Source organism: Antechinus flavipes, chromosome 2 (genome assembly GCF_016432865.1).
Source record: "Antechinus flavipes isolate AdamAnt ecotype Samford, QLD, Australia chromosome 2, AdamAnt_v2, whole genome shotgun sequence".
Taxonomy (NCBI): Eukaryota; Metazoa; Chordata; class Mammalia; order Dasyuromorphia; family Dasyuridae; genus Antechinus; species Antechinus flavipes.
Window position 1 is genome coordinate 541,568,296 of NC_067399.1, and position 13,419 is coordinate 541,581,714.

At 43.1% G+C, this 13,419-nt stretch overlaps 1 protein-coding gene across 1 annotated transcript; it reads right to left on the reverse strand.

The window, feature by feature from the left end:
* Positions 1 to 4,190: 4,190 nt before the first annotated feature.
* KBTBD13 (kelch repeat and BTB domain containing 13) lies at positions 4,191 to 7,578 on the reverse strand. The gene has a single exon (XM_051980851.1). It carries the CDS (start codon positions 7,314 to 7,316, stop codon positions 5,946 to 5,948), a length of 1,371 nt encoding a protein of 456 aa, XP_051836811.1. The 5' UTR covers positions 7,317 to 7,578; the 3' UTR covers positions 4,191 to 5,945.
* Between the last annotated feature and the right edge of the window lie 5,841 nt (positions 7,579 to 13,419).

Below are 13,419 nucleotides of genomic sequence, written 5' to 3' on the forward strand. Positions count from 1 at the left end.
CCCCTTTTTCATGCCCCCTCCCTTACCCCATCAATGTCAGTGCTCCTGCTGGGGGGGAGGGGAGGTTCAGAGGGGCACAATAGACACTGCCTGATTGACATCTCCAGTTGGTACGTCTGACACGTGAGCTGGGCACGAGTGTGCATTTGCAGGCTTATGTGCCTCAGTCTCAGGGCTGCAAGATGATTCAGCCAATAAAGCTGACAAATAGAGGCTTGGCAGGCTTGTAGTTGAATTTCCTACTGCAGTTAATTTCCCTCAGCTTCTAAGAAGTGACAGCAATTTATAACAAAACAGTTAATATGTAAAAAGAAAAAAAGACCAGCCTCTCAGAACAGGAAAGAAAAGAAGCAGAGCTGTTCTGGGTCTATATCATCCCCACAGCAATACTTCAGGGAATAATGAATAAATAGGAGGAAAGCCTTTTCGTTCCTAGAGCTTCCTGTCTCCCATCCATCAGAAGAGAGAGTCCATTCAGTTCTGAGTTTCCTGGTTCCCTGTCTTGCCAGAATTTGTTGGTGATGAGAGTGTGGGAGCTCCCCATTAAGGACCTTCCAGGGACTTCCAAAGCTGTGAAGATGTCATGAGGATATCCTTCATATGTGTTCTGGGTGGACATTTGAGTTGGACATTAAGACACTTTGCCCTTATCTTTGATAGATGGAAATGCTATGAATACAGATCTGCTTTGGGGAAGCCCCCAATGACAGGCTAAGTCATTGATAGAACCATATTGTATATAGCTGAAAAATCCTTTGAAAATAGGACCTTATATATGAATGTTATGGAATATTATTGTTCTGTAAGAAATAACCAGCAAGATGATTTTAGAGAGGCCTGGAGAGACTTATATGAACTGGTGCTAAATGAAGTGAGTAGAACCAAAAGATCATTGCTGTGCACAGCAACAAGAAGATTATACGATGATCAATTCTGATGGATGTGGAGGCCAGTTCCAATGATCTTGTGAAGTAGAGAGCCATGTACAGCCAAAGAGAGGGCTGTGGGAACTGAGTGTAGATCACAACATAACAGTCTCATTTTTTTTTCTGTTCATTTGCATTTTGTTTTCTTATTTGTTTTCTTTCCTTTTTGATCTGATCTTTCTTGTGTAGCAAGATAATTGTACAAAGATTTTTATCTATATTGGATTTAACATACATTTTCTTTCTTTTTCTTTTTTGCTGAGGCAATTGGGGTTAAGTGACTTGCCCAGGATCACACAGCTAGAAAAGTGTTAAGTGTCTGAGACCAGATTTGAACTCAGGTCTTCCTGACTTCAGGGCTGATACTCTATCCACTGTACCACCTACCTGCTCCTTAACATATATTTTAACCTGTATAACATATATTGGATTACTTGTCATCTAGAAGAGGGATGGGGGAAAGAAGGGGAAATTTTGGAACACAAGAATCAATGTTAAAAAATTATCCATGCATAGGTTTTAAAAATAAAAAGCTTTAATAATAATTTTCTAAAAAAAAGAAAACAGGACCTTATTTGACAGTGAAGAAACCAGGAGTCAGAGATGTAAAATGACTCTCGATTAAGGTCATATAACTAATTAATAGCAGACCCCAGGATCAAAACACAGCCAACCACTTTGCTTCAGGCCCCCAGCACTCCAATGGTTGTAATAGCCTCTTTAATTGTTTTTCCCTGTCTTTTCTCTCTTCAATCCATCCTCCACATAGCTGCCCAAATGATATTTCTCAAGCATAATTATAACCCTGTCATTCCTCTGCTCAAGAAGCTTCAGTGGCTCCCTATTGTTCCTAGGATAAAATACAAATTCCTCTGTTTTTTCATTTAAAGCTTTTTATAATCTTTATATCAATCTACCTTTCTAGACTATGTACTACTTCTTCTTACATAATATTATGTTCCAAACAAAGTAAATTACCTGCTGTAGCCAAACTAAGGTATTTTTTTCTCTTGATTCTAGCCTTTATATAAGCTGTTCCCCCCTCACACCTCCCCTTATCAGTTCCCCTAATGCTACCTGCTTTGTCTGGTTCTTTGTATCTTACTTTTTGTCACAGTCCCCTTGTCCTTTGTCTTCTTATCCAGACTTCTATCTAATATCCAACTGCTAGGAAGACTCTAACCATCTCTCTCTCTCTTTTTCTTCTTTTATTAAAGCTTTTTATTTTCAAAACATATACATGGATAATTTTTCAATATTAGCCCTTGCAAAACTTTGTCTTCCAATTTCCCTCCCTCTTCTCCCACCCTCTCTCCTAGATGGCAAGTAGTCCAATATATCTTAAATATGGTAGAAATATATGTTAAATCCAATATATGCATACATAAGTAATTATCTTGCTGCACAGGAAAAATCATATCAAAAAAGAAAAAATGAGAAAGGAAATAAAATGCAAGCAAACAACAACAAAAAGAGTAAAAATGCTATTCTGTGTACCACACTCAGTTCCCACAATCTTCTCTCTGGGATGGCTCTCTTCATCTCAAGATCATTGGAACGTAACCATATATCGCTGATATTTATTCTTTCCCTCACCTCCCCATACCAAGGATGACTTTAGTCTCTGGGTCTTGGATGTCTCCAAACTGGCCCAATACACTGGAACAGAATCCTTATACTGGTAAAAACTATCCAGAGAATCCAGGTCAGAATGGAATGCCATAGATAAGGACCCAAGATGTCCAGGGAACTAAGATGGAAGCCTATGGACATCAGAGCAAAATGACTTTCAAATTCTGACCTAATTACTCTTGATTCATCTTTAGATCTAGTCAAGTAAGTTTAATTTTGTCCTGCTAATTAAAACTCTGTCTCTGGAGTAGAGAAAATCAACTGCCTTTTAACAAGTTTAGTCTCTGTACATAAATACTTAAACTAAACACACAAAGACTTCTCCCCATGGAATGGGTGGATGAGACCAATTTGTTCCAATGGCCACAAAGGTGACTGAAGCAGATCTTGTGGGGATCTTAGAGCTTGATCAGACATCAAAGAAGCCAAGGCCATTCAATGTATACTGGGCCATTGCCAGCCATTCTGACTTTTGTCTTGGCACTGAACTGATATGACCCTGGAAGACAGAGCGAAGTTGATGACTTCATATGATCCTGCCTCGTGTCCAACGATCAAGACATCACCCATGACATCATGGTCATTGGTCCTCTTCAAAAACAAAGGACAAACAGCCAAAAGCTTTGTGTAAGTACATATTACTACAAGTGACCAGAGTTTTACTCTTCTCTATGTGTCTCTTCTGATCGTCTTGGGGAGAAATTAAATAGAATCAGGAGAAATTGCTACATGTAGACATATGCACATCTCTAAGATGGAAGAAGATATTAGAGATAGATTTCATCCATTTCATAATTTTCCAGAAGGTTGACCCTCACTCACATGGTATCCAAAATGGACTTATTTTGGATTGAATTCTATTCTATAATAATTATGTAATGGTCACTCTCCTGAGTATTCACATTTTAAATTAAAGTGAATTGAGATTAATTTTCTATTGATAATTTTTGGTAAATTTCTCTGGGTACTGTGGGACTGACTCATTGGAGTCATCTAGGGTTGTGATATTGCCTACGTTGGGAATCCTAGAAGTGGCTAAGAGGTTGCATTGTTTCCAGTGGTCAATGATGGTCAATCCTAGACTCTAGTGGTGAATTTGGATGAGCAATATAAAATGATGAGAGTTCTATCAACAATTCAAAATGTTAATAAATTTCATGAGACATTTCAGTATCCTCTCATTCCTCTTTCCATCAGACACAAGAATAACTGTCAGGTTAGAGTAGGAGAGAGCCCTGGCATTAAGTCCATATTCTTAGCACTTGCAAGAGCCTCCAAATGTCTTTTATTTGACTAAAGGTTCCTGCTAGAGTTTACTAGAGGAAAAAAATATGTTTTTTAAATTTACTTATTAATTTTCAACATTTATTTTTGTAAGGTTTTGATTTCTATTTTTTCTCGCTCTCTTCCCTCCCACCTCCCCAAGAAATAAACAATATGACAAAGATTATACATGTACAGTCATATTAAACATATTTCCATATTAGTTATGTTGTAAAAGAAGAAATAGAGCAAAAGAGAAAAGCCACACACAAAAAAACAAAAAAAAATTTTTAAAGTGAAAATACCTTTCTTTTTTGATATGACTTTGATATGCTTTGATATGACCACATAGCTAGAATATGAATAGCATTCTCTTTTTTTTTAATTTTTTAATAATTTTTTATTGATAGAACGCATGCCAGGGTAATTTTTTTACAGCATTATCCCTTGCTGAATAGCATTCTCAATCATGAGTCTTTTGGAATTGTCTTGGATGACTCACTGTATTGCTGAGAAGAGCTACTAAATCTGTCATTGCTGATCATCACACAATGTTACTATTACTGTTCACAATATTCTCCTGGTTCTGCTCACTTCCCTCAGAATCAGTTCATATGAGTCTTTCCAGGTTTTTCTGAAATCAGCCTGCTCATCACTACAGCACAATAATATTCCATTACATTCATATACCACAACTTGTTCAGCTATTCCCCAAATGATGGGCATCCCCTCAATTTCCAATTCTTTGCCACTACAAAGAGAGCTGTTATAAACATTTTTATACATATGGGTCCTTTTCCATGTTTTATGATCTCTTTAGGATATAGGCATAGTAGTGGTATTTGCTGGATCAAAGGGTGTGAATAGATTTATAGCCCTTTGGGCGTAGTTCCAAATTGCTCTCCAGAATGCTTGGATCAGTTCACAACTCCACCAACAAGGCATCAGTATTCCAATTTTCCCACATCCTCTCTAACACTAATCATTTTCCTTTTCTGTCATATTAGCCAATCTGATAGGTGTGAGGCAGTATCTCAGAGTTGTTTTAATTAGCATTTTTCTAATCAATAGTGATTTAGAGCACTTTATTTAGAAGAAAAATTAATAGATGCATCCTAGGTCTATATGATTGGAAGTTTATGTTAACAACTCCTTGTTGACCTTCAGGTCATTCCCCACATGGCCAACCTAACATACCTCACACTAGGTCCTACGACCCCCAAGAAATCTTCCTCGGTCCCAGCAGCCCATAGTGATCTCCTTTTCCCTCTGAACTCCTACAGCCCTTATCCACACTGCACAATTCAGCACTTAATTGGACACTGCCTTGGATTGTGCTGCGGTTTTTTTCACTAACGTTAGCTCCTTCTTTCTTAGATTGGAAACGCTTGATGGTCAGGAACTGTCTTCTCCAACACCCAACATCACAGAGCGTTTAATTCAGCACTATGCTTCAACAAATGTGCTCAATATTTCAATAAAAGGTGCTCAATAGATGACTGATGAGAACCAGTCACAACGTTGCTTTCCAAGCACAGCCGAGTCCCTGACCCCGTCTCACCACTCAATGTCTTACAGTTTCAGTCAAGATGGGTCGTTACTCAGTGATGGGTCTTCCCAGCAGGCAAAGGTAAAGCACTTTCCTAAAGTTAGAGCTGAAAGTGCCCTCAGAGGCCCCTAGTCCAACCTCCTCATCTTCCTAAAGGAGGAAACTGATGCCCGCAGACAGACAATAAGTGGCATCCCCTCCCCCCAAAAATGACTCGCGCAGGGGTGAGATTCCCATTCAGGTCCTCTGGCTGCCAAGCCCGATCTGCTTTTTGACGTGCCCTAGGACTCAGCCTCTCAGCTTTGTAGGCTAAATGGAGCCATGGGGGGAGAAGCAAAAGGGGCCGTCCCAGCCACAGCCCCGGCAGACGCAGGCCCGGCGGGAGGCTTCAGAGCGGCGCACGGGGGCTTTGGGTGTCTCTACAGAGGAACTAGCCGAAGAGAAAGCTTCCTTTACGGCTGCTGGGACCCCAGCTATACAGAGCGGGTAAGGTACCAGGGCAGAGCCTTCTCACACTCAAGCCTGCTGCTGACCGCTGAGTTCAGTCCCACGGACCCCTCTGCAATTCCAACCTGTCATGGCTTCGGGGAGGAGACTGCCGGGGCCCGGGCCCCGTCAGGCAGCCGGAGAAGAAAGGTTTGCAGCGAGCCGGGCCTGGGGAAACCGGCCTTCTCCCTCAGCAGCCTCCACGAGCCGTTGCCCACGCCGTACAGCAGGGTGGCCATGCGATTGACGGTGTAGATTGTATCCCCTCTGACCACGGCTGTGAAGAGCGCCCCCTTGCTATTGACGAACTGGCCGGGGAGGGCGGTCCACTGCCCCGTGGTCAGGTTCAGGCAGTCGATGGCGCAGTGAAGGAAGTCATCGGACGGCCCGTTGCGGACCACGTAGAGGCTGTCTCGGTGCGCCACCATGCAGTGACCGTAGCTCTGGGGCCTGGTCAGGGACGCCACCGGAAGCCACGCGTCGGCCCGGCTCCCATACTCATAGACGGCCGTGGTGTCCGCCGGCTGCCACAGACAGATGAAGAGGCGGCCCGAGGTCTGGGCGTGCGGGACCGCCGCGGCCGGCTGGGGGAGGTCCGCTATGAAGTTCCAGCAGCCAGAGGCAAAGTCATAGCGCTCCACGGACCTCAGCGGCACCCTCTGGAACTCCCCGCCAATGGCATAGAGGCTACCCTCGTAGCCCACCAGAGCCACATCGTAGCGAGCCTGGTGGGGGCTGGGGAACTCCTGCCAGGTCCCGCGGTCGGCGTCGTAGCAGAAGCCCGGCTCCACCACTTCCTTATTGGCCCCCCGAACCCCGCCCACAATGTAGAGCTTGTTCTCCAGCGTGGTGACGCCGGCCAGCAAGGTGCTGGCCTCCACGGGCAAGGACGACAGCGTCCTCCACACGTCCTCCTTCTCGTCCAGGTAGCACAGCGTCCGAGTCACATCCTCCAGGTACTGGGGAGTGGGCGTGTGGGTACCGACAGCCACAAAGCTGCTGGGTCTCAGGGCCTCCACATAGGCCCGCACTTCCGGGGACAGCTCGGCGGCCATCTCCGGGGGGCCGTCCCGAACGAAGAGGGCCGCCCTGTGAAAGACGTCCCACAGGCCGAAGACAAAGGCCGTCTCGCACAGCGTCACGCAGTTATCCGAGGTGAGGCTGTGGATGAGGTGGTGGGCCAGCGGCGGCGCTTGCAGGAAGGCCGCACACTCCACAGCCTGAAACAGCTCCTCCTCACCCCCCAGGGCCGGCCGCTGGCCCCCCAGCACCTGCAGCGTGGTCTGGAAGCCGCCTGCGCTCAGCGCTCCGAGGTGGATCTCACCTTGGGTGGCCTCTTGCATCCCTGACCGGAACAGGCCGCGGAAGAAGCCGCTGTTTTCCACCAACAAGGCCTTGTCGGCTGCAAAGGGCCGGCCCCCTACCCAAACTTGGACACTGCCTGGCAGGAGTGACTGCATCGTGGGAGCTGCGGAGATGAAGTCAGGGCCCCGGGATGAGGGCCAAGGAGAGCTTTCTCCCCCAAAGGCAGGGTCTCAATCTGAGTTAGTCACTTCTTACCCCTCTCCCAGGATTTCCAGGCTATGAAGTAACTTCCCTGAGGGAATATAAATAGCTTCTTGACTAAAGATAGCCCCTGCCCATGTGACCCCACAAACTCAGGAGGCAGAACAGGGGAACCTGGAGAACATGAGACAGCTCTTTCCGGTTGGTCACTCACAAATGGGGAAGATGGAAGCAAGCTCTCCCTCCTCAGACAATAGAGGAAGTCTGATCACAAGGCCCAGGTTGTTTTCTGGGAGAAGAGGATTCAGCCAAATAAAAAGTCCTACAATTTCCTCATCTGTCAATTTGAGGGGTTGAAGTTATTGTCAAATTCATAAAAAAATGGGGAGCCACTCACCCAATATAAGGACCTCTGCAGGGCCCATATTGATTTAGAAAAACCCTTATTGTATCTTTATTTATTTTATTAAACATTTCCCAATGATATTTTAATCTGGTAAAGGCCTCTCAGGAGTGTTATAGGTGACCTATAGCATGTTTGACAGCATTGAATTAGAAGACTTTTAAATTCCCTACCAGCTCTAAATCTAAATCTAAATCACATCCTTTGTAATGAAAAGACCACTAAGCTGGGAATGAAAAGACTTGGAAAGATGGGAGACTATGAGCGTGGAATGGTACCTAGACTGGCAGATTTGGGTCTGTGCCTTACTTGATTTTGCTTCACTTATTTTTTCTTTTTGTTACAAAGAAAGCTGGAGGAGAGACCCATGAGGAAAACTGAATTTGAAAACTGAATATAATATAAAACAAAAAACATCCATAAAAGAGATTGTTATTTGTTAATGAAGACAGGTTCAATAGCAGTTTTAAAATATAAATTGTAGATTTATATGATCTTGGACAACTCACCACCTCTTTGCATTTCAGGTTCTATACAAAAAAGGACAAAAAAACCCAACTCTTGAGGATTAAATGATTAAATTTAGATGTGAAGTTTCAAAAAAAAAAAAAAAGGTGATACCAAAGCAGCAAATCATTACTATCATTATGCACATTAATTCAGCCCTTACAGAGTGTTTTATATTCATTAGCTCATTTGATTATCAAAACAACTCTGTTTTGTGGGTGCCTTGATTATCCCCATTGCATAGATGAGGAACTTGAGATTCAGTGAAATGAACCCAGTAATTTCTCCCCAGGTTCTTAGTTTCCTCATCTGTAAAAAGGGGGAGGAGAAGAGTTGGATTAGATTGCCAGTAATCTCCTTTCCAGCTCTAGATCCATGATCCTAGAATTCAACTAAGCTCCTTCCGAGGCAGCATTTGAACTTTCCAAATTAAATCTATTACATTAGTTATCACTGCTGCGGGAGGAACAGGACCCAGCTCCAGTCATTCCTGCTCACTCCCTGTCTGACCTAGTGACCAAGACAGAAGCAAACTAGGGAGAGTTTCAGAGGAGGAACAGAATCCCAAGTTCTGCCTGGGAACCCCAAGTCAGCTACAATTCTTCACTGTACTAGTGATTCCAGTATATGAATGGGGGCAGCCACAGAGCTTCCCGATTACTCATCCCCTCTGCAAGCATAGGAGCAAGGAAGGGCAGCTGGAGCTGGGAGTGGGGATGAAGAGGAGGGCAAAGATCAGATGCATGAGCCTGGGAAGATGGATTCCCAGAGGAAGTGAGCCAGGAATAGAAGGATAATGGAGAGACCCTGGGGACGGAGAGAGAGAGGAGGAGAATTTAAAGAATGGCTGGAGGCCAGATTTGTCAGCCTTTAACCATTCCTCCAGCATCTCTATATTTTAGAAATTGTTGCATTTTGGGATACAGCTTCCTTATGCTGTAAGGACTCCAGTTCAGGATCATAGAGTGTTCATACTGGAAGCTCCAACATATTTTCTCTATTCCAAGTCAAGATTCTCAGTCTCTAACAATTAGGGAAGAGTGTGCTGCTGAGCATTTTCTGGATTAAAGGCAGGATTTAATTCCCCTGGGGATTTATAAATATGTGGTAAGGAGAGGACAATAATCTGGCATCTATAGGTTAGGGAAGAGTCAAACTCAAACCCCTCCCCATATCCTCAATCAGGCAATAAGCCTTTATTAAGCATCTACTGTATGTCAAGCATTGTGTTAAGCCCTAGGGACACAAAGAAAGGCAAAAATTAGTCCCTGATGTCTAGAAACTCACCCTCTGATAGGAATTTTTTCTGCATAAAGGCAGATAGCAGTGAATGGAGCTTGGAATTAGGGAAGACCTGAATTCAAATTGTGTCTCATATACTTACTAGCTATGTGTTCCTGGACAGATCATTTAACCTGTCTGCCTTGGTTTCCTTAATTGTAAAATGAAGATAATAATAGCATCCACCTATTGCTATAGTTCAAGGATTAAATGAGATAATATCTGTAAAGCACTTAGCATAGTGCTTCCTGACTATGCTATTAAGTGCCTATAGAGTAGTAAGCACTTAGTAAATGTGTATTTCTTTCCTTCCTCATGAAGAGCCACCCAATAGCCTTCTGCATCCTGAGCACTGAGTAGAACTATCCCATGTCATAGAAAGAATAGGTGGCTGTTTTCATAATGTGAATGATGAATGTTTAATGCTAAAACCTTATTAAGGAATGGGCTGAAATCCCATAAAGAAAACCTCTTTGTTTCCAGATTTGTTAATATAAGCATATGCATATTGTATCTGTACTTATTTATCTGCTAATGTTTAAAACAACTAAGATCTATTCAGTTGTATTACATTACCTTAAACATAATGGAGGAATGGGGAGCCTGCCTAGAGTCTAGAGAAAAAAATGGCAGCCATAGAATCTTAAATTTCCAGAATGACTCAAGAAAAAACTGCTCTGATTTTAATGGCCCATATTGATAAAGGCAATGAAATGTAACCTAGAATCAGAAGGAATAAGGTTTGAATCCTACTCCCAACATTCATTAACCATGTGACTATGGGCAAGGCTCAATTTCTCACCTATAAATAGAGATAATAATTTCTAGAGTATGAGCCTCACAGTGTTGTTGTGAACTTCAAAGGAGATGTATATAATGTAAAGTATACTATAGAAATATCAGTATTTATTATTATTAATTATTATTATTTAGAAATATGTCTAGAGGGAAAAGGGGAAATCATCAGGTTCTCTATCATAGGTTAACAAGGATCCTTTTGGAAAACTAGTTCTTTTAGCTTTAACTTAATGCTTTTGGGAACACTAGTTTTGGAGTTAGGAGACCTGAAATCAAATCTCCTCTCTGATTCTTACTAGCGTGTGACCTCAGACAAGTCATTTGATCTCTATTGTTGTCATTTCATTTTTCTAAATAAGGGAGCTGGATTAAATGCTTTCTGAAGTCCCTTCCAGTTCTAGGTCTATGAGCCTGAATGTGGTTTCCTGAGGGGCCTCTCCTTTAGGAAGAAGTAGCAATGGTATATAATCAGATTCATATATCCTATTAGTTTCATCCCCATTAAAATTATTAAATTATAAATCAATCTCTGGTAAACATAGGGAGTGTAAATTAAGGCACAATATCTGAGCACTTCTAGGTGAATTGATAAATATCTAATTTCTACACTTCCATAAGAGTCAGACCTTGATCTACTGTGATTCTGCGAAGGTCCCACCATCCATGAGGTTTCTAAGCAGTAAGTGAAGTAAGTAGTGTTGTTATGGGGACTTCTCTGGTAGTGGATAACATCTGAGTCATGTTGGGGAACCCCCAAAGCCTAGAGATTGAAGTTTAAGTCCCGAGTGGGCTTCCTCTTCCCTGTAGTCTACCACCCATCCCTCTTGAGGAGCCCCTCCCTTCCCTCACCTGGCATTTTGCCAAAGATTTGAATGGGGAAAGGGGAAAAGAGCCTCTGCAGGCCATAGGGGCCCCAAGCAGCTGGTTTGAATTTTCTCCATGTTATCGATACTAGAAATCCCTCTGGGAGCGGCTAACTTTCCAGCTCCTACACCCCCTCCTCCTTTCCTCCCTTCCTTAGACGCTAGGGGAGGAACAAAGGAGGATTTCCAGCCCAAGGCCCCAGGCTGATAAGGAAGACAAGGTCTCTGCTTCCATGTGTCAGTTCAACTTCTGGGGTTGGCAAGAATAGCATGGAGCCCCAGGACAGTCTCAGAGCCAGGAGGCAGCTGGTTTTTGCCTGGGCTGGTTCCCACACATTCTTCCCTGGTGTGTGTTTCAGACTGATCGTTCCAATTCCTGCAGTTCATGTTCCAGACCCAGAGACTCTAACCCACGTGTTCTTTTCCAATGACCTTGAGTCTCTGGTGCACTGACCTTTGCTGGCGAGGATAGGGGCTGTATGTGGAATAATGGAGAGCACTGGATTTGGAGTTAGAGGCCCTGAATTAGAATGGTGGTACAGCTACTTTCTGTCTTTATGATGTTGGACAAAGGTCTTCCCTTCTCTGAACCTCAGTTTGTCTTCTGTAAAATGAGATTTTAGCAATCAACCAACATTTATTAAGCATCTACTATGTGCCAGATGTTTTGCTAAATTCTAGGGCAAAGAAAAAGAGTCAAGAGAAAGTCCTTGCCCTCTAGGAACTTACAATCTAACAGAAGAGATAACAAATAAACAAATCATATATATGATAATTATGAAATAATCCATAAAGAGAAGGCACTAGAATTAAGAAGAATTGGGGAAGGTGGGATTTTAGATGAGACTTAAAGGAAGCCAGGGAAGACAGCAAAGGTAAGGAAAATGGGTATTCTAGGCATGGGAGACAGCCAGAGAATGTGTTTGCAGTGGAGAAGTGGAGTTTTTGGTGCATGAAAGAGCCAGTGTCATTGAATCAAACAGCACATCAAATTGAGGTGATTTACAAGGTTGGTGGCAATGTCAAAGAGGTATAGGAGAGGCACTGCAAAGGAGAAATCAACAAGTGTCAGCAGATTGAACATGGGATGAGAAATAATGAGGAATCCTGGATGACTCCTAGGTTATGAGCATGGAGGACTAGGAAGATGCTGTTGCTCTTTTTAGTAATTGGGACTTTGCCATATTTATCTGGATATCTCCTTCCCACTTAGGTCAAATGATGCATTAATAATGAATCTCTTGCCCTAAAAGGCAGGGGAAGGATTGGGTTTGAGTCAAAGAAGAGAACAGTGTGAATTGATAAATGATAGGAACCAATATGTGTGGTGGAAAGGAATGTGAAGAAAAGTCCAGCTAATTGTAACTAGGTCTTCTAGTCTCTTTGAGCATCATCTAATAGTCATCTCCTATTTCTCTTCTTGCTCCTCCTCCTTTCTTCTCTTCTCCTCTTTCTCCTCCTTCTCCTCTTTAGTCTCCTCCTCCTTCTCTTCCTCTTTTCCTCCTCCTCTTTCGTTTCCTGCACCTGTAATTCCTCCTCTTCTTCCTTCTTCCCTCTTCCTTTCTTCTTCCTCCTCTTCCTTCTGCTTCATTGTTCTTCTTTCTCCTACTTGTCTTCCTCTTCCTCCTCTTCCTCTTCCTACTCCCCCTTCTTCTTTCTTCTTCTCCTCTTCCTTCCCAACTCTCCTTCCTCCTCTTCCTCATGCCCCATGCCTTTCTAAGGCAACTAACTCTTTTTCTATTCTTTAACAAAAAGGAAGTGGGGCAAGGAAGTACAATGTAGTTTGCCCCAGACTCTCCACTCCCCAGTTTGGCAATGAGCAAGCATTGGACCTTGGGAATGGAGAGAATCCGGTGTGCTTGGTGACTACTAGTTCACATTCCTGCCTTTTGAAGAGGTTTTTGATTGGGAAATAGAATTTTAGCAGCTATTCTCAATGAGTCAGAGAACTCTTAAGGATAAAATCACTGGGCAGCTTAAGCTTCCTGGGTCTACTTCTCAGCATTGGCTCCTTCCTTACACACACACACACACAGAAAGACAGAGACAGAGACAGAGAGAACCCTGGGCAATTTTCTCAATTTGCACTACCCAAAGGTTAGCGTCCTCCCCATGCAGCTAGCTTTTAGAACTGGAATCAACTTTTAAAGATCTCCTAGTCCAGTTCTCAATAACTGATTCAAAGAACACGCAGGTAATAATAAG

Bases quoted from the DNA above. Each gene is read 5' to 3' on its own strand.
- KBTBD13 (XM_051980851.1), bottom strand. From the start codon at position 7,316: ATGCAGTCACTCCTGCCAGGCAGTGTCCAAGTTTGGGTAGGGGGCCGG.